The sequence below is a fragment of the Crocuta crocuta genome, unplaced genomic scaffold (genome assembly GCF_008692635.1).
Source record: "Crocuta crocuta isolate KB4526 unplaced genomic scaffold, BGI_CrCroc_1.0 scaffold457, whole genome shotgun sequence".
Classification (NCBI taxonomy): domain Eukaryota; kingdom Metazoa; phylum Chordata; class Mammalia; order Carnivora; family Hyaenidae; genus Crocuta; species Crocuta crocuta.
Window position 1 is genome coordinate 2,265,287 of NW_027531318.1, and position 19,011 is coordinate 2,284,297.

At 34.5% G+C, this 19,011-nt stretch overlaps 1 protein-coding gene across 1 annotated transcript in view; it reads left to right on the forward strand.

Moving 5' to 3' along the window:
* Positions 1-19,011, forward strand: part of PARD3 (par-3 family cell polarity regulator) — a 548,282-nt gene that overhangs the window by 242,308 nt on the left and 286,963 nt on the right. Inside the window, 2 exon segments of the mRNA XM_077771780.1 lie at positions 13,119-13,210; positions 15,443-15,526. Coding sequence (XP_077627906.1) covers positions 13,119-13,210; positions 15,443-15,526 — 176 coding nt within the window.

Here is a 19,011-nt window from a genome sequence, read left to right on the forward strand (position 1 = left end):
TAGCTCTGACCCTTGAAAAGCTAATCTGAATAACAAAGGCTGAGCTGACTTTACCAGAAAAGTGTGAAAGGCTTCTGAATGCACTTCCCTCTTCTATGTCTTTATCTGAAGATACTGCATATTGTTCACATGCATAAACAGGCCTACCATCTAGAATCATGGTATTAAATGGATAGATGTTGTGGCTTTTTAAAAACATACTTTATTGTCTTATGTTTTAAAATTCATTTTAGTCTGATATTAGTTATAAAGCCAATTTTCTACTAATCTCTTTTCAGGAGGGAAAATTCCTATTGCTAGTAGTCCAAATCAACCTGGTCTATTATTTGGAAAACAAATAACCTCTTTGATGCTCTTTTACCAGAACATTTCAGGAGTAAATATTTCAAGAGTAAAACAGTTTCTATCTCTGAGTATGAGCTAAATAAATATTTCAAACCTTTTACTTTTGTACGTGAAAGTAGTATTTGTTGTATTTTATATTTTTATTTGTCCTCCGTATCATTTATTCAGTCATTTTATGCTAAAAATTATGAGTTTCTTTTTTTTGAAGGCATCTCTTTCTGCTAAATATTGATAAGACAATCTTTAATACAAAATGAGCTGAAGTTTTTCTGTCCATTTGCAAATCATGAATTCTGGATTTAATTATATCCCAAGGGAACATCCTGAGGAAACCAAAAGTACTGACATAATTGGATCAAATTGTGTAATCAAAAGCAAATGATATGGTTATTAACTCTAATGAAATGATCTCTGAGCATTTAATTCATTTCTCTGAATCACAAAATTTTAGTAATAAGTGAGTGTGTTCAAATGGACATTCTAGGCAATCACCCTTGTAAACAGTTCTTTCCTCTAGACCATTTTTGGGTGGAAATATTTGTAAAGGTTGCACCCTAGAGCAGAGGGTGATATTTTTGGGGACATGGGCGAAAGGAAAGGTGACAGGAAGTGAGGAAAAGGTCCTTATTAAAGGCAGAAGGAAAACAGTGAAAGGAGAAAATTACTCTTATAAAGTATTGTTCCTTAGTATCAGCACCTTCATTTTATACAAAATGAGCATGATCCATACATTGGTAATCCATATGACATTTAAAGGAGTAATATTACTAGTCTATAAGGATTTTGTTAAAATTCACAGAAAACATAAGCTCCTGATAAATAAATGAATAGAACACCTACAAAGAGCACGTGTGGCCATTTCACAAACATGATGAAATATGCAGTCTCATTAGTAATCTTGAATTCAAACTAGAATGACAACCAGTCTTCTTATTGATCGAATTAACTAACGGATGGGGGGTGTGTGTGTGTGTGTGTGTGTGTGTGTGTGTGTGTGTGTGTGTGTGTGTCAGGGCAGCCAGTCAAGAACTGCAAAGGGTCTAAACTTCTATCCTGTTTACAAACTAACTAGTTAGCCTGCCACAGTTTCGTGGATACAGATGGAGGACGTGAGGCTCCAGGGTCAGAGCTGAAGGACTTCATTTCTCTCAGCACAACCAGCAGCAAGGGCATCAGCATATTTGGTTTAGTCCCCAAACCCATGGAAGTGTCATCAGTGACCAGATATGAGGCCTACACACTCTGTGGGTTATGTGAGAGGTTATGTTACCTCCCTTGAGAGGGAGATACTGTCTTCTCAGGAAGTGCAAATATGCAAGTGTCTGATGGACAGTTGTCTTCTAGTGCAGACAATAAAAGTTGTAAAACGTATAGTTTAATTTGAAACTGGTAGAAATATCATTTGGTTTGTTCCTTTCAGAAAACAATTTAGCACTAAGCTCTTTAAAGTGATCATGTCATTTGAAACATTCTATTTTAGACTCCTTTCGAAAAGCATAATCCTAAATCTTAAAATCTAGAGGTTCTTGGGGTGGCTCAGTCGGTTGAGCATCTGACCTTATCTCAGGTTGTGATCTCGCAGTTTGCGAGTTCGAGCTTGCATCAGGCTCTGTGCTGACAGCTTGGAGCCTGGATCCTGCTTCAGATTCTGTTTCTCACTGCCACCACTCCCCCACACATGCTCTCTCTCTCAAAAATGAATAAACGTCAAAAAAAATTAAAATCTACAATTATTGGAGTTGAAAAGTATCCTATGATAAGTGAATTGCTGTAATATTAAATCATTTAAAGATGTTTTCTGTATAATTTGAAATAAAATACATCAATTAAAACATTTATATTACTATTCTTGTATAAACAAAGAAAACCTATATGGTTTCAAAAAACTGGAAGGAAATACTAAATGTAAGGTAGAAAAGAGAGAACTTCTCTTGAGTTAATACCTTGTCTTCTTGGAGAGCATGCAAAGAAGACAAGGTATTTGATCTTTATAAATACCAAACTTTTGTGTAAGATAGAAGACAGACTTTTTTTCAAAGCCAAAAGATATTTTATAAATCAATATTTAGTTTTACTTATGTAGAAGGAGGTCTCAAACACCTACCTAGTACTTAATCATAGCAAGGCAGTATTCCAAGTATTTTACATTAATTAACTCCTAGGATTCTCGTAGAAACTCAACTAAACTTCCCAGTATATAAATGAGTTAACTGAGGTACAAAGAAGTTATATTTGTCAAAATCATGTAGAATCCGTGTTTTTAACCACCTGGCTAAGGTGCCATACCAATTATAATACATGTATAATACCTTAAATTAGTGTATTTGTTTAATATCTTAATTTTTGTTTGCATTTGTATCACATTCTGGGTATTAAAGACAATGCAACAGTGGACACCTAATTAGTTTTGTTATTGTAAGTCTCTAATATTATAAACTTTTGAACCATGATTTAAAACAGTATCACTATGTACCTTGTATCAAACATATATTTGATTTCATTTTGTTTAAGAGAATACAATCTCTTGATCCCTAGGAAATCTACCAACTAGTTTTTCTTTCATTGAATTCAACTAGAAAATTGAGTGAAATCATTTTTTTAAAGCCACTTCCTTTATCGAAGCCATTTATTGATTTCAAGTAAGTTAATGACTACATTTCATTTGTGAAATTATAATATTGCATTGAGAAATAATAAACCAGTACACATTCTAATACATGTTTACATGAGTGGATTTACTATAGGACCCATGCATTACTCTTTACTTGCTTATTAACAACTTAAATTAATGAGGTGTAGAACTTGAGACTACTATATGTTTTCTTAATAAGCCCTTCAAAGTTAATAACGATGAAATATGTATTTATCATCTAGGAAAGCAGGGTAAAAACACAATAAATATTTTTGTCCCTCTTGAAAACCCTTTCATGTGTTTGTGGACCACAGAGTCTAGTGATGAACTTGCCTTGATGTGTCTCTTTTTCACTCTTACCTTCATTTTTTTCTTTGATTCTGATTTATTGAAATTTCTTCTAATTATCTAATTTATTTTATACGACATCTTAATAAGTCTTTTTCTCATCTTAGTCGCTGCTGCCATTTGGTATACTACACTCGAACATTGATTTAGGAAAATCTCTCTGCTTGATTTTTAAGACTGATTAAATATGATGTATATCAAACCAATGAATAGTCCATCTTTTTACTTCCCTATGATATTCTATTTTCTTTTTAGGCCCTTGATTCTTTACAAAGTCACTTTCAGAGAAATTATAATGTATTGATATTATATAATAAAAATTAATTTATAAAAGTACTGTAAGGTTTAAAAAACAGTAAAAATAGCCTTTAATTATTTTAAGAAGATTTTATGCTCCTGGTAAAAATACTAATGCTATAAAGACAATAAAAATCATTTGTAATCTTGCCACCTAAATATAACCACTGGTAACATTTCCTGATGTTCATTATTTCTGTGTTCCTCCTAAAATGGACCATCCCCCCAATTTTAACAGTGATTGTCATTCTGTATGAAAGCTCATTTATTATATGTTAGATTTTAGTATTTGTTTTGCAACATACACTTTATCATATTTTCTGTTCTCACATATCCTGGCCCTGACACTAACTAGTTGGCTAGGATCACATGCATCACTTAAGAGTTTCAGGCCACTCTTCCTTAAGTAAAATACATTGAAAAAAAACTTGACAAGATCAAGAACCACAGAGCCCATTTCAAAATCCTAGCCCAGCCATTGCAGGGAAATCTGAAATCTAGATCTAATTTCCTTGTAATGAGAATTACTACCTTAGAGTGAAGATTCAATGAAAGAGTGTATATGCAGATTGTATTGTGTTTTAGATGTTTAGTAAAATCCATTCTTTTTTCTCTAAAATTTTTATTTTTATATGTAAGATGCTTTGCATGTAGTGATTTCCATGAGCCCATCACAGTTTTTGAGACAGATCAAGTTACTTCCTTTATTCAGATTAGGAAACCAGGGCTTGCTTGGCAACACAAATAAGGACGCAGAGGAGGCAGGTCTCCTGCCTTGGTCAGTGGTTCATTGTAGCTCCGCACGTGCTGAGTGTGCCCAGTATATCTCTAGATGTGCTCTCATGTACAGTGTTTAGTGACCCTTATTAGCAAATAGTTTGCATGTCAGCAACACAGCTTTGTCAGCCAAACTGCACTGTGTACAAATCATTGGGGATTTATTATGTGGGTATGTTGCTCACTCATGTTTGGAAAAAAGTTTTTCTATGTAGTTTGTAAAAATCCCTTATGTTTTATTTATTGAAATATGCTTAAGGGCAGTGTTGAGGATTAAATTGAGGTTTTATTGAAGAGTAAAGAAGTGGCTTCTTTGTAGGGCACATTGTAGGTCCTCGATATATATTAGCAATTATCATTATTTTTTATTATACATTATAAAATTTATCTTTTGCCTCTTTAAGAAATGATTTGCACTCATCACTAGCAAAAGTTTATTTTAAAATTATTTTAGTTCCTATCTTAATCAAATATTAATTTTGAAATCATTGTTAAGCCAAAGAGATAGTTTTTTGAATGAAAATAGTTATATTTTTTAAAATCCGGTATTTCAATATGCCACTGAGTAAGATAAGTCTTTTTTACTTACCCAGGTATTACTTACTTCACTACCAAAATAAGACATTATATGTATATATATGTTTTTAAGTTTATGTATTTTGAGAGGAGTGATTGAGCAAGAGGGAGTGAGGGAGAGAATCCTAAGTAGGCTCTGCACTCACAGTGCAATCAAGCTTGATACAGGACTTGAACTCATGAACTGTAAGATCGTGATCTGTGCTGAAACCGCGAGTTGGATGCTTAACCCACTGAGCCACCCAGGCACCTCTAAAAATAAAACATTTTAAAATATCACCTCAATAGGCACTAGAATGTTACTGTTAGAAAGGCAAGATTGTCAGATTACAAAATCCATACATTTCAACAATCCATAAATTAGAATATTTTTTCAGGAATGTTCAAAAGAAAACAAATGAGTATTATTCTGGTAAGCAGCCTCCATCTGAAACCAGATTGATTAGACTGATTAAAATCATATCATGTAATGGATGGCTGCTTGGCCATTATTAGTATGTGGTGCGGGAATTGTAAACAGTATGGTGGCTTCAGTATTGCTGAAGTGACATACACTGGTATGGTCATCTGTTGGGCACAAACATGGATAGGAGCAAGGCAGAGGATGCCAGGTGGGATGCTGGGCTTAGTTACTGAATTCAGTGATTCTTAGAAGGAATATATAAGGGCTTCCTTATCATGGGGGGCGTAGGAAAAACGGAAGAATAAAGTGAAGGAAGAGATTCTAGTATATGATTGGATATTGGACCAAATGTTTTCCAGTACCATTTCTCCATGCCCTGAAATTCTAACAGTCTGCAAGAAGCAGACTTACATTTTGGAACTTCGTTTAGAGATTCCTCTCTGCATGTAACAGGTGCAGAGATACATACTTTTTGTTGTTGTCTGTGGTGAGATAGCTTTTCATAAATCAGCACCATCTGTTCTTCTTTTACAGACTCTTGCCTTGGGGTGTGTGGAGTCATGTTGTGTATGTTCCCAGACAGGAAATGTTTCATTTCTGTGGCAAATGAAAATTTCATGGGCTGTGTTAAATACTATGTTTGCCATTCCATTTGATCAGTATTAACTTGAGATGAGAATGTCTGGAATCCTGTTGAGGGGATGAAGCTCACACTTAATATTTAACATCATAGGTACTGAATAATTCCTAATATACTCCACAGTTTTTTGGTGTTGAGCTCTGGGTTCTGTGGAGTACAGTTTATGTTACAGTGAACTGTGGTACATTTAAAAGTAGATGTTATTGATGTCCCTCTAAGTACAAGAAAATATTTTTATTTTAAAAGGTCTTATTATCTAGCATTGTGTATCCTTAAAGGATTTGAATTAGTTTTTTTAATAAATGTTTTTACTCAAATGGAGTATAATGGTCATGAAGTAAAATTATATTACACATTTCCTGATTTTATTTGTTTAGGAGATTGCCATAGATTTATCATTTTCAGTTGAGAAGTCCCCCTCCCCCAGATGTTTTCAATTGTTTTCCACATGTGATGGGAAATTACTTTTCCCTGGTGATTTGGCCAATTAATCAAGTGTGGCAACATTAACACAAAAGCCTTCTGGAATTGTATTTGTGATACTTAGGGGATGTGGAAAGAGATTCTCCTTAGAATTATTTTTTGCCAAATGTGATCCCCCCAAAAGTGATTTAATTCATGCTGTGAACATCCAAGTAAATATTTTTGGGGGGTGCTGTAGCTCATTAGTAGTTAACATGACTCTCAGTAAGTTTGGAAAGTCTTAAGAGACACTCTGAGAAGTGTGAAAAAAACTGTTTAGTTGAACATTTTTGCAGCAATATAATTGAGCCCATTAAATTATTTTACTGTTAAGAATAATAAAAACACTTGAAAAATATTGTAAATTTGTTTAACAAGATACCACCAGAACTTTCATTTCCTTTTGTGCTTCATAAACATAGAGATCAAAGATAGGTGTGCAGGAAATTTAAGGAGGCAAAATAACTTTAGTTTTTTTAATAAAATGGTTTAAAAATGATACCTTATTTCTTAAGGTATGTAGGCATGTATATTCAAAATTCCTTGGAACTTAGACTTTAAATGTAGATATACAGGTGATTGGTTTCTAGATAAAGTTTTATCATGTTCCTACAAAGCACAAAGTGCACTTTTCATTTCCTTGCTGTATAAGCAAACCAGTTACAAAATTTCTACTCTTATTTTATGTGGTGATCAATGGAAGCACCATTCAATTGTTAAGTGTTCCAATTACAAATCCTTCTTTGTAATGACATCTGCTTGAGTGTGTGTGTGTGTGTGTGTGTGTGTGTGTGTGTGTGTTTAAATCTGTGACTATGGAGAAGATATTTAGTACTCAATCAGGAAGAAATACAACTAGATAAGTTTTGAAATTAAAAAGATAATTATTTTAGCCAAATTTAGTTTTCTTAAACACATAGTTCATGTGAGTGCTTGTGATTTCAGAATGTATCATGTTTGTTGTGTAGGGCCATTTTCAAGTGAAGCTTGGCCTTTATATCATTCATATTATGGAAGAGAGTAAGGTAATTAATTTTTCCTAGAAACAGAGAACAAATAAATTCATATGTCTTTATCCCCACTTGCCTGATACATATTTCCAACCTGGGATGAAACTCTTTCTCCTCACCCAAGTTTATCAAGTATTCATTTTCTCTTATCCTTTTCTCTCCTTTGACTAGAACTCCTCCATCTTTTAAAAAAATTTGCTTAGTCAATATAATATGGTAGGTAAAAGGTTAACAAAATCTTTCCCCTCTTCTGCATGAGAATTTAACCTTTAGGGGTCTGGGGGCTATTTTTTTCTGAAAACCTGATAAAGGCTTCCATCAACTATCTTTATGGTAAAAGTGACCTCTGATTAGTAAATTGCACATGGACTCAGAAGACTGCAAATATGTGACAAGCCACTCTGCCTATGGTGTTGTGTTGAGGTACTGGCTTTTGTGAGGTGTGAGGCTTTTAAGCCATCGTAGTGCTCGCCATCCATTGACCTGTGTCCTTGCCTTCACCTGAGCTGTCAACTGGGGACCCACAAGAATAGCCCCCAGACAGCTGTGTGGTCTGCTGCTCCCAGAGACGAAAGCGGAATGCTACCTTGCTGGCAAGTTGAGTTTCCTGCCTTAGGTCCTTTGGGCATTTCAAATACCTAGTTGGAATAAAAATATGTAAATAATACTTGAAGGCTTCTAATGAAAAAATGAGTACTCTCTATTCTGCTCCTCCTGATTTTCCCAGTCCCTCTCCCCAGAGGGACTATTTTATACAGATATTTTTTCTGGTATTTACTTCCATGTTTCTAAATAAAATATTTATGTTGCTCTTTTCTGGTTACCAATTATTGACATTTGTTGACCTGTCACTATGAAAGATAGTTTTTCCTTTTATGCCACTTTTACTTTCCATGTCCCCATTTCCTCCCAATAGTCTAAGTTAAAATGATAGCTAGCCTCACATTATATAGTAACTTGTGGCTCACTGCATACCAAGTAGGTACTCTGATGAAATTTTCTTTCGTACACATTTTCCTTTGTTGTTCCTGGAGTCCACTGCTTTGACCTTTTAAAAATTTATGTTATCTGTATATTTCTGAAAAATTTCCCCCACATTCTCTATCAGGTCTGTCAAATATTTTCCAAATGTTCAAAAATATCAGACCAATTATTTTTTTTAACGTTTTAATTGTTTATTTATTTTTGAGCCTGAGAATGAGTGGGAGAGGGGCAGAGAGAGAGGGAGACACAGAATGCGAGGCAGGCTCCAGGATCTGAGCTGTTAGCACGGAGCCTGACGCAGGGCTTGAACCCATAGACGTTGAGATCATGACCTGAGCTGAAGTCGGACGCCCAACCGACTGAGCCACCCAGATGCCCCATCAAATCAATTATTAATATCTTTTTTCTCCTGGAGATTGACTTTCCAGACTTCTCTATCCTGTTGCTCTAATCAGAACTGGCTTCTGCTTCTCTGGGCTTTTACCTTATGCTGGGGCTTTCCTTGAATTCTGTATACAGCTTTATTGAATTTCTTGGATTTTTGTGATGCACATCCAAAAATAGATTCATATGAAAGGGTCCATTGGAAGTAGAGACCACATATATGAAAAACTTTTTCAAATTTCATTCTTGATTTTTGTTTGGTTGGTTGATCATAGAATTCTTCAATGAAAACTTTTTTCTTTTAATGTTAAAGGCATGACTCTTATAATAATAGTAGAATTTCATGTACTTTAAAAAGGCATTGTTGGGGAGGTGCCTGGGTGGCTCAGTCTGTTAAGCCTCTGACTTTGGCTCAGGTCATGATCTCACGGTTCATGGGTTTGAGCCCCGCATCGGGCTCTGTGCTGACAGCTAGCTCAGGGCTTAGAGCCTGCTTCGGATTCTGTGTCTCCCTCTCTCTCTGACCCTCCCCTGCTCATGCTGTCTCTATCTCTCTCTCTCTCAAAAGTAAATAAAAATTTACAAAAGGCATTGTTGGGGTGTCTGGGGGGCTCAGCTGGTTTACGCATCTGACACTTGATCTCAGCTCAGGTCATGATGTCATGGTTCCTGATATCGAGCTCCAGTACAGAACCTGTTTGGGATTCTCTTTCTTTCCCTCTCTCTCTCTGCCCCTCCCCTGCTCACTCTCTCTCTCTTTAAAAATAAATTAACATGAGAAAAATTTTTAAAAAGCATTATTATCATAGAGCATCTGTTAATGATACTCCTACATTCAGTTTGCTAGCAATCATACAAATGCCAGCATTCAGCAATGCTTTGATTAAATTCTGTTGTTGGGAAATAATTCTCCATGATTCTCCACTTTTGTGTACCTCGAGAGCAGAGGACTTTGTCCTGGACTCTCCCTTTAAGGATGTCTATACAGCAGACAGCCTTGGAAGATAGGTATAGTGTCTTCCTTCAGAGCCATGGGCAGACATGCTTACTGCCTGTGTAAGGCTTTTGAGTCCCCTAAGCTCAGGTTCTTTCTGTGTGTGCCAGTGTTCCCTGGTCCTCTTCTCGTCACTTGTGAGAATTTCAACTGTAGAAACCAGTGCATAAAAGGATGATACTCTGACTACTGCTATAATAAACTGTCCTCTGTCTCTGACCCAAGGATCTCGTTTTTTTCTGCTAGCATCCATGAAGCTATGCAGGCTAAGTTAGGAGCTTTCATGTTGGGCAAAATGATAGACTCTTCACAGTTGTTGACATCTAGTTTTTTCTCTGAAAATTCCTTCAATTGGTAACCCATAGTGTTTTCCTCCTCATGCCATTTATTTGATTGGGTACTGCATTTAATTGTTTATATTTTCAATATGTTTTCTCATTTCAGAGACCTTTTATAATGAAGGTACTTTTTATATAGGAAAGCACAGAATGTCAGGTTTTATGAAAGTTTCTAAAATTTAGATGATACATTTTCTATTTGAGTAGGTAGTATGTTTAATATTAAGTTGTATTGTAAGGTACAACGTATGAAACGATGAATATATAGTCTTAAAATATAATTGTGTAGCTTTGCATTGAATCATTTATTTAAGGTAATTATTTATGTCTCTTTTCAATAACAGCTAACAATTACTGGGCAATTACTAAGAGTTAGCCACCATGTTATGCTTGTTTTATGGATTGTCATCCCTCTCAGTAGTCCTCAGAAGATGTTTTTATTGTTTCTGTTTTACAGAAGGAGGGAAAGAAATAGAAAAGAGGTATGTAACTTGCCTAAAGATATAAAATTGGCAAATGGGTACTCACACCCAAATCTGTTTGATTCTCAAACCCGGGCTCTTAACCACTACACTCTTACCACTATAAAATGGAGAGAAGGGAAGGTATAAGAAGTGTATTTTCTCACCTGGAAATTTTTTTTTAACAATATGTAGTTTAAATTATTATTTTAGGCCTTTAATATTGTTTTGCGATAAATAATTGCCAAGTTTCATTTTCTATGTCTGTAATGGAATTCAGTAAATAACTCACGCTTAAAGCAACTATGTTCGGTCGCAGCTTTTTAAAAGTACAAAACAACAAAATAAAGCAATATAGGAACGAGATTTACACATCCAGAAGCTGGAAAATTGTAAGTTGTGGTTCCCACAGCAATCACAGCTCAGCCTCAGGGCAGTGAGTATTGTGATCTAAACTGAACACCATATGCAGCTGCATGAAATAATATTCTGCGTGCTCTTGGGGGCACGATAATGGCCACTGTGGGAACAATGAATGTGTAAATTATCAGGTACTGTTTTATCACTGTAGTTTGGGGCATTTCATTTATGTGGCTCTTTCATAGTACAACCTAGGTGTTTCACTGGTTATACATCATGGTGGCATTTCCGTTGAGCTTAAATTATTAATGAATCCTGAAACGAAATGTTTTTAATATGAAAGATTATTTGTATGTTTTCTATCTGATTTATAAACAATCACTTCGCTCTCCTCTCTATCGCCACTGCGATAGAGTTCTTCTTTACATGTGAAGGGGCTTTGTAGACAGGTTCAAGATGCTGGTTAACCTTTGAAATGTGTTTGTTGTGTGTCTGTGCTTAAGAGGAAGAAGACTAAGAAGTGTGTATTAGAGCCTCTTAAAACACAGGATCATCAATCTTCAAGTACCTTGGTTTCATGCAGTGCACCACCACTGAGGATACATGGAACCTATCCACTCCCTGAATCTAGCTTCTTGGCAGATTCTCAGAGGAAATGTCAATTGGGTATTACCAACTGCTCTGCATTGCCTAAATATTGCTTGAAGAATTTAACATATTGTTTAACAGTGTGTAGAACCTAGGGCCTTGGCTTATCATTTTGTCAATTGATGTCTTTGTTGATGGCATTTAAATTTCTACTATGAGTCTCTCAATTACATGGTTGAAAATATGAAATTGATCTTTAATAATGGTGGACTTCCTATATAGGTAGTTTAATAAATTAACATAGAAAATCACTGTTATCAAATTTATAGTAGAAAGGATAGACCTAGCAAATTACATGTATGTATGTTATACGTGTAAACTTCCAAGAAACATATTAAATAAATTTTATTATTTTGTGTTTTGAAACTTAATACCCCAGAGATTTGTAGGGATGATTTTGTTTTTATTAGCAAAATATTTAGAGTATCTACTGGATACCAGACACTGTGGACCAAAGGTAAATCATACTAGCCTCTTAGTGACTATGATTAGAGATTCCAAGTCTTTTCTAAATAATCTAATTTGATTAATAAGACCATTGATATTAGGCATGTTTATCATTATTCAAATGAGCTTGAAAAGCCAACCCTACTGTTAGTGAACTCCTTAATTGAAAGACAATGGCCAAGATTATAAAGTAAGGCATATTCTTGAATGGCATTATTTTTATGAATCATCTCATTTATTCGACGTTCATGTTTTGCAGTACCACATACCCAATTTCTACAACATGTTGGAACATAACTTTTATACAATACTGCTTTTTAAAAGGAAGAATACAAAAGTGGTGGCTGACTATTTTGCTGTTTGTACCGTTCTCTATGCTTGGTACTTCATAACAGAAGTAAACAGAGGTGGTTCTTTATGGCTAAGATCTTAATCCCTTTATAGACACCTCTAAATAATCAGACATTTGGCTTAGGGTAGCTGTATGTGAAATATTTCAGAGGATGAAGGATTTGAGTCTTGGATTGTACTTACTGCATGCTCATTTTGAAAATCTGGTTTAGTAGGACCTGAGGACCTTTGAAGCTTTTGGCAGTTAAGGTTTTTAATGGTCTCAACTGTTTGGATTAGTAAACATGTTAAACATATTGCCTATATTCTGTACATTTATTTGTTAACATACATTGTAGTAATGGATAATTACTTCCAAAAACATACACCAGAAAGTGAAATAAAAATGATAAGAAAGTTCAAGTAAGTAGAAGTTCTTTCCTTATTGCAGTGGTATCTTGCCTACCTCCTGGGGTATGCTAACTCAGGAAACTGTTATTTTGAAATACAGTTTGTCACGTACACATACCCATCTTATCATTAAAGGTGTTCCTCTCTAGAGGAAGGATCCAGTTAACACGATCATAATGTCTATTAAGCTCCAGTTTTATCCAGTTTCTTTTCACATTATGGAGGTTAATCTAACACAGAGTGTACTTCTATTTGTGCTGTGTGTTTCTAGGATGAGGATGGGACAGAAGAAGACAATAGTCGTGTTGAACCTGTTGGACATGCTGATACCGGCTTGGAGAATATACCCAGCTTTTCTCTGGAGTAAGTTACTGATGTTTTTACCTGAATTTGTAACATACATGTAGCATCACTGATAGCAAGTATTCCAAAAGCATATGGCATGCAGAATGTTTGTGCTTAAAATCATGCCTTGCATTGGTTTGTTTTCCAAGAGCATCTTTCATCTATTGAGTTAATTATGTAATGTAAGGAGTATAGCATGGAAATTCACATGTTTCTGTCCCGAGTTTCATGACTTGGCAAATACTATTAAATTATAATATAAAATAGTATTTGATTCACAGTGTTTGTCATCTTAACAGCACTGTAACTGTTTTCAAATTGCTTTGGATGTCATTGTTTTGGTCATTTGTTCTTTAACTTTGCTAAATTTTTAAAAATGTATAGATCTACTTTACTTGAAAAACCAGTTAGATCATGTAAGCATTAGTCATATTAGTATATATTTTTCTGATTTGGAAAAATTGAATGTCTCTTGAGAGATATGATGAAATCTCTATTTGTTGAAAAATTAGAGTCATAGGTTAGGGGCCTTGAATATGGTTTTAGGTATAAAAGGACAAAGAAGAACTTTGCTATATTATTTCAACTTTACAATTATCTTAAATATTGGCATGTTTAAATGGAAGGTTCTCAGGACTTCTTCCCTTGGTAGTTTAGACCATGGAGGGAAGTCATTCTAAATTTTTCCTTTGGGTAAAAGTTGAAAGGGCCTAGATATCAACATTTAAACTCTTGATTCTGTCTTTTCTTGGTGTTCCAATGGAAGGTTCTCAAAAAACTGCTCTCAGTGAGAGTAAACAAGCTCTAGAATCTGGTTATGTTTTTAGACAGACTGCAACCAGCACTCTTACATTTGAGAAGGGCTTACCATGTCCTAGTTCATTTTAGGAAGAGTGTGGAATAAAATAAATTTATTAACGTTACCATACTATTCCCAGTTGACAAACTGATCATTAAATAGATGTCCAATGATTATAAACAGTATCTAAAATAAGATATGAAATCCTATGAAAATATAAAAAATTACAAATTCACTTAAATAGTATTACTTTAATAAATATTTTGGCAGTATGACAGGATTTTAATTTTTTTCCTAATTAGTGTATGTGATTAAATCTATGTACATATTCTGAATTTTGATTTGTTTGATATCACTATCTTTAATTTTCTTTAGTCTTTATATATAGTCAGGACATTAATAGTATATAGGATAACTTTAGGTTTTTATTTAAGGAATATAATTGGAGAATTAGCATTTCCTTTATAGTTGTCCAGGTTGCTTCAACTAGATATTTACTTGAAATACTAGTATTGTAAATTGTCAGATAAGACCTGATTAGATTTCTGTGCACTACACCTACACACGCTCGCACACACACACACACATACATACACACACAGAAAAATCTATAAAGAAAGTGAAATCTCATTTAAAAAGATTTAGAAAATATACATTCTCTAAATTATACCAGTTTTCATTAAACTCACACGTACTATATTAATAGTGAAGTACTTTAGTTATGTAATAGAAGTAACTTCATGTTATTTCCATATCTCTTCATGACTTTAAAGCTCAGTTACAAAAACTTATGAAAACTGTTTGATTTTTAGCAGGTACCTATTGGCTTTGAGAAAGGAGTTTCATACCCGGCATTGAGGTTACACTTAGAGAAGTAGGAATGGTGACTGAATTGTGGTGGAACAGTGGGAAGTAAAGATGGCTGGGTCACATGTGGACTGTCACCTCCAGAGGCTTTAACCTCATTGAGCTATTGGAAGGACCAATCATGTGACATAATGCAGGAGCATTTTGTAAATTTTAATGTGCTCTGCAACCAAAACACCTTTATTCATTTAATCTATATTGTCCTTGAAATAAACATTGGGATGGAAAATTTTTCATGGAAATCTAGAGTTTTGAGTTACAAAATGTGTACTTGCATTACACATAGAAGAGTGTGGTCCGAGAGAAATGGTTCTGTGTCATTTTAATGTAGTTGTTTCTGCTGATTGCTCTCCCTGCATGCTGGCAGGCTAGTTTTCAGGTATGTAGTGTTTAATGTCGCTCTCATCACCACGCTTCTATTCCAGAATGTGTACATGTATGCGTGTGTGCTTGGTGGGATTTTCGCTTTGTTCTCTTTTGTTGTTGTGTGTCTGTGTTGTAGCAGTTTTTTTGTTTTGTTTCGTTTTGGTTTTGGTTTGTTTACAGTACATGTTCATGCTCCCTCATTCATCATTGTCTCACAGTGATATGGTAAAGCTCGTACAAGTCCCCAACGATGGAGGGCCTCTGGGAATCCATGTAGTGCCTTTCAGTGCTCGAGGAGGCAGGTAACGTATCTTGGAGGTTTTTAATTGAATCATAATGTTGAGTGTTTTATCTTCATTTATGCTCAGACATAGAGTGGTGTTGATTTAGCATATGCTTAATAGGAACATTTTCATGTGGGGACAATCGCTACTTCATACGTATACATCATAATCACAGAAGGCACTTAAGCTGATGAAGAAATCAAGCATTTAAATTATTCTAATAATTTTATTGGTCATCACATATCCCTGCAAACATTTTGGTTTGCTGTATATTGATGAAACACTTTAGAGTTAGAACTCCAGCTGAATTTACAAAATTGAGGGAGAGCTTAAAGCAGTTTTCTGCAAAAAATTATCCAATAAAAATTATCTAGGTAACTTAAGGAACAATTTGTATTAAATTCATTTTTATGTTTATTTAGTTCTTTAATTTTGAAAGATTTTTCTGATTGTGTTTTAAATTTGTAAAGTTAAATAAGCTATAGATTTATTTCTTACCATGCGCTTATGGCTCCTTATTTTTTCAATCTCTGCACACTCAGATGTCAAAATTTGTATGGCTGATGACTTCATGAATTTATAGAATGTGTATCTCTAAAAGCTACAAATGTTATATGAGTTTCTTTTATTCTGCTGCCTTTTTTTCTGTGAAAAAAACTATACTCAGATTTTTAGAAGTTTTATTTTAATATATTTAAATACTGTGAATTGATGCTGTGACTCATGCTGATGGGCCTCTGTCAACAAGTGATCGGCATCGCATCCTTGCCCCGGAGCTGTGAACTGTTAAGTGGTTGATGTTTACTTGCACGCTCTCCTAAACCCCCATCCAGTAATTACCTGGTGAAATCTATCTGTGAACTACTTGGCTTCCCATTCTTTCTTTTATTGTTATCATTATATATAAATATAAATATATATAAATTTTATATATATATATATATTTTTTAACTTATTTTAAATGGAAAGCTGGCAGAGACCTTAGACCAATGACTGAGAATTTGAGACATAGTTTACACAGTTGCCAGGGAATTACAAGCATCTAGCATGTCGTAAAAAACAGACGGAATGTCAGTGATGTGTGTGACTCAATTATTTATCTGATTTTGTTGATTGGGTATTGTACCACCTTCCTGCCTAATTGTGGTGACTCCAGATTTCATTTTATTGATAGAGCATAGGCTTTATGGAATGTCTGGAAGCTGAAACTTTGATTTTTCCAAGAACTCTGCTGGAGTAAGAGACTTGACAGTTAGTGTTATATAACAAGCTGTGAAATTCACCTTGGATTTTGAGGTGGTGTTATATTCAGTGTTGTGACTGCTTTCCCTTTTTTCCTCCTTTTCTTTGTTTATTTTTAAACTCTAGAGAAGCATTGAAATTTCTTCAAGGCACTTTCATTTAAACACACTTAGTTCTTTTTCATAATGGACTTTGCCTTTATTTCCTTTAAAGAATACAGTTTTAAATGATCCCAAAGTTAAGTCTTTTTTCATTTATTTTATGAGTGGAAAAAAATAAGGTAAACTGCATGGAATACAGCTTCCCAATTTAAGCATACGTTTACCTCCCTGTGGGATGTAACTTTTCACAAATGGGACCTAATTGTGTATATACCAGCTTTGAACCAGTATTTTGTTTTTTTGTTATTATTGAAGTATAATTGATGTACAACATTATATTAGTTTTAGGTGTTCATATAGTGATTTGACATTTATATACATTCTGAAATGATCACCATGCGAAGTCTAGTTACCATCTGTCACCATACGAAGTTAATAAGTAATATTATTATCTATATTCCCCATGCCACACATTATATCCCCATGGCATTTATTTTATAATTGGAAGTCTGTTCCTCTCAATCCCCTTCACCCATTTTATCCATCCCCAAGACTCCCTCTCTTCTTGCAACCATCGGTCTCTCTTCTGTGAGTCTGGTTTTGCCTTGTTTTTTTTGTTTTTTTTTTGTTTTTTTTTATGTTTTTGTTTTTTTTGTTCATCCGTTTTGTGTTTTAGATCCCCCATATAAGTGAAATCATGTATTTATCTTTATCTGACTCAGTTCACTTAACATAATACCTTCAGGCTCCATCCATGTTGTCACAAAGGGCAAGGTTTTCTTCTTTTTAATGACTGAGAAGCATTCCATTGTATATCTGTACCACATATTTTTCCATTATCTATGGATGGACACGTAGGTTGCTTCCATATCTTGGCTATTGTAAATTAAGCTGTAATGAACATAGGGATGCATATATCTTTTCCAATTAATGTTTTTGTTTTCTTTGGATAAATACATAGAAGTAGAATTGCTGGATTGTATAGTAGTTCTATTTTTAATTTCTTGGGAAACCTCTGTACTGTTTTCTATAGTGGTAGCACTACTTCCCACCAACAGTGAATGAAAGTTTCCTTTTCTCCACATCCTCCCCAATATTTGTTATTTTGTGTGTATGGTGTGTGGGGGAGGGCGGGATTGACAACAGTCAGTCTGGCTGTTGTGAGATGATCTTATTGTGGTTTTAATTTGCAATTCCCCTGATAATTAGTGATGTTGAGCATCTTTTCATGTGCCTTTTGGCCATCTGTATGTCTTCTTTGAAAAAACTTCTACTCAGATCTTGTGCCCATTTTTAATTTTTCTGCCTTTGAGTTGGGTGAGTTCTTTATATATATTGGGTATTAGCTGCTTATGTAATATATGATTTTTAAATATTATCTCCTATTTAGTACAGTACCTTTTCATTTTGTTGACAGTTTCCTTTACTTGCAAAAACTTGTTCATTTGCTGTACTCCCTTCTGTTTATTTTTGCTTTTGTTGTTCTTGCCTGTGGAGTCAAATCCAAAAAATACCACTAAGACTGTCAATTAGCTTACCACCTATGTTTTCTCCTGGGATTTTTATGGCATCAGGTCTTATGTTCAAAGCTTTAATCCATTTTTCGTTATTTTACTTTAGGATGTGGTCTAGTTTCATTCATTTGCATGTAACTATCCAGTTTTCCAATGCTATTTGTTAAAATTTGTCTTTTCCCTGTTGTATATTCTTGCCTCCTTTCTCGTAAATTAATTCATCATATGAATATGTGTTTATTTTTGAGCTCTCTGTTCTGTTTTCTTGATCTGTGTGTCTGTTGTGTGCCAGTACCTAATGTTCTGATCACAGTGGCTTTGCAGGGTAGTTTGAATCCAGGGAGCATAATGCCTCTAGCTTTGTGCCTCTTTCCTAATATTGCTTTGGCTATTTGGGTTCTTGTGTGCTTCTAAAAGAGTAGTAGAATTGTTCATTTTAATTCTGTGAAAAATGCCATTGAAATTTTGATAGGGATTACAGTGAATCTATAGATTGCTTTGGGTAATATGGACTAGAGTGTTGTGTTTTGATTTTTATTTGTCTCCAGGTAATTTGGTTTTGGCTTCTTCCTTTTTTATTGTTAATCCATTGGTTGTTTAGTAGCCTGTTGTGTAGTCTCTATATGTTTTGTTTTCTTCCAGTTGT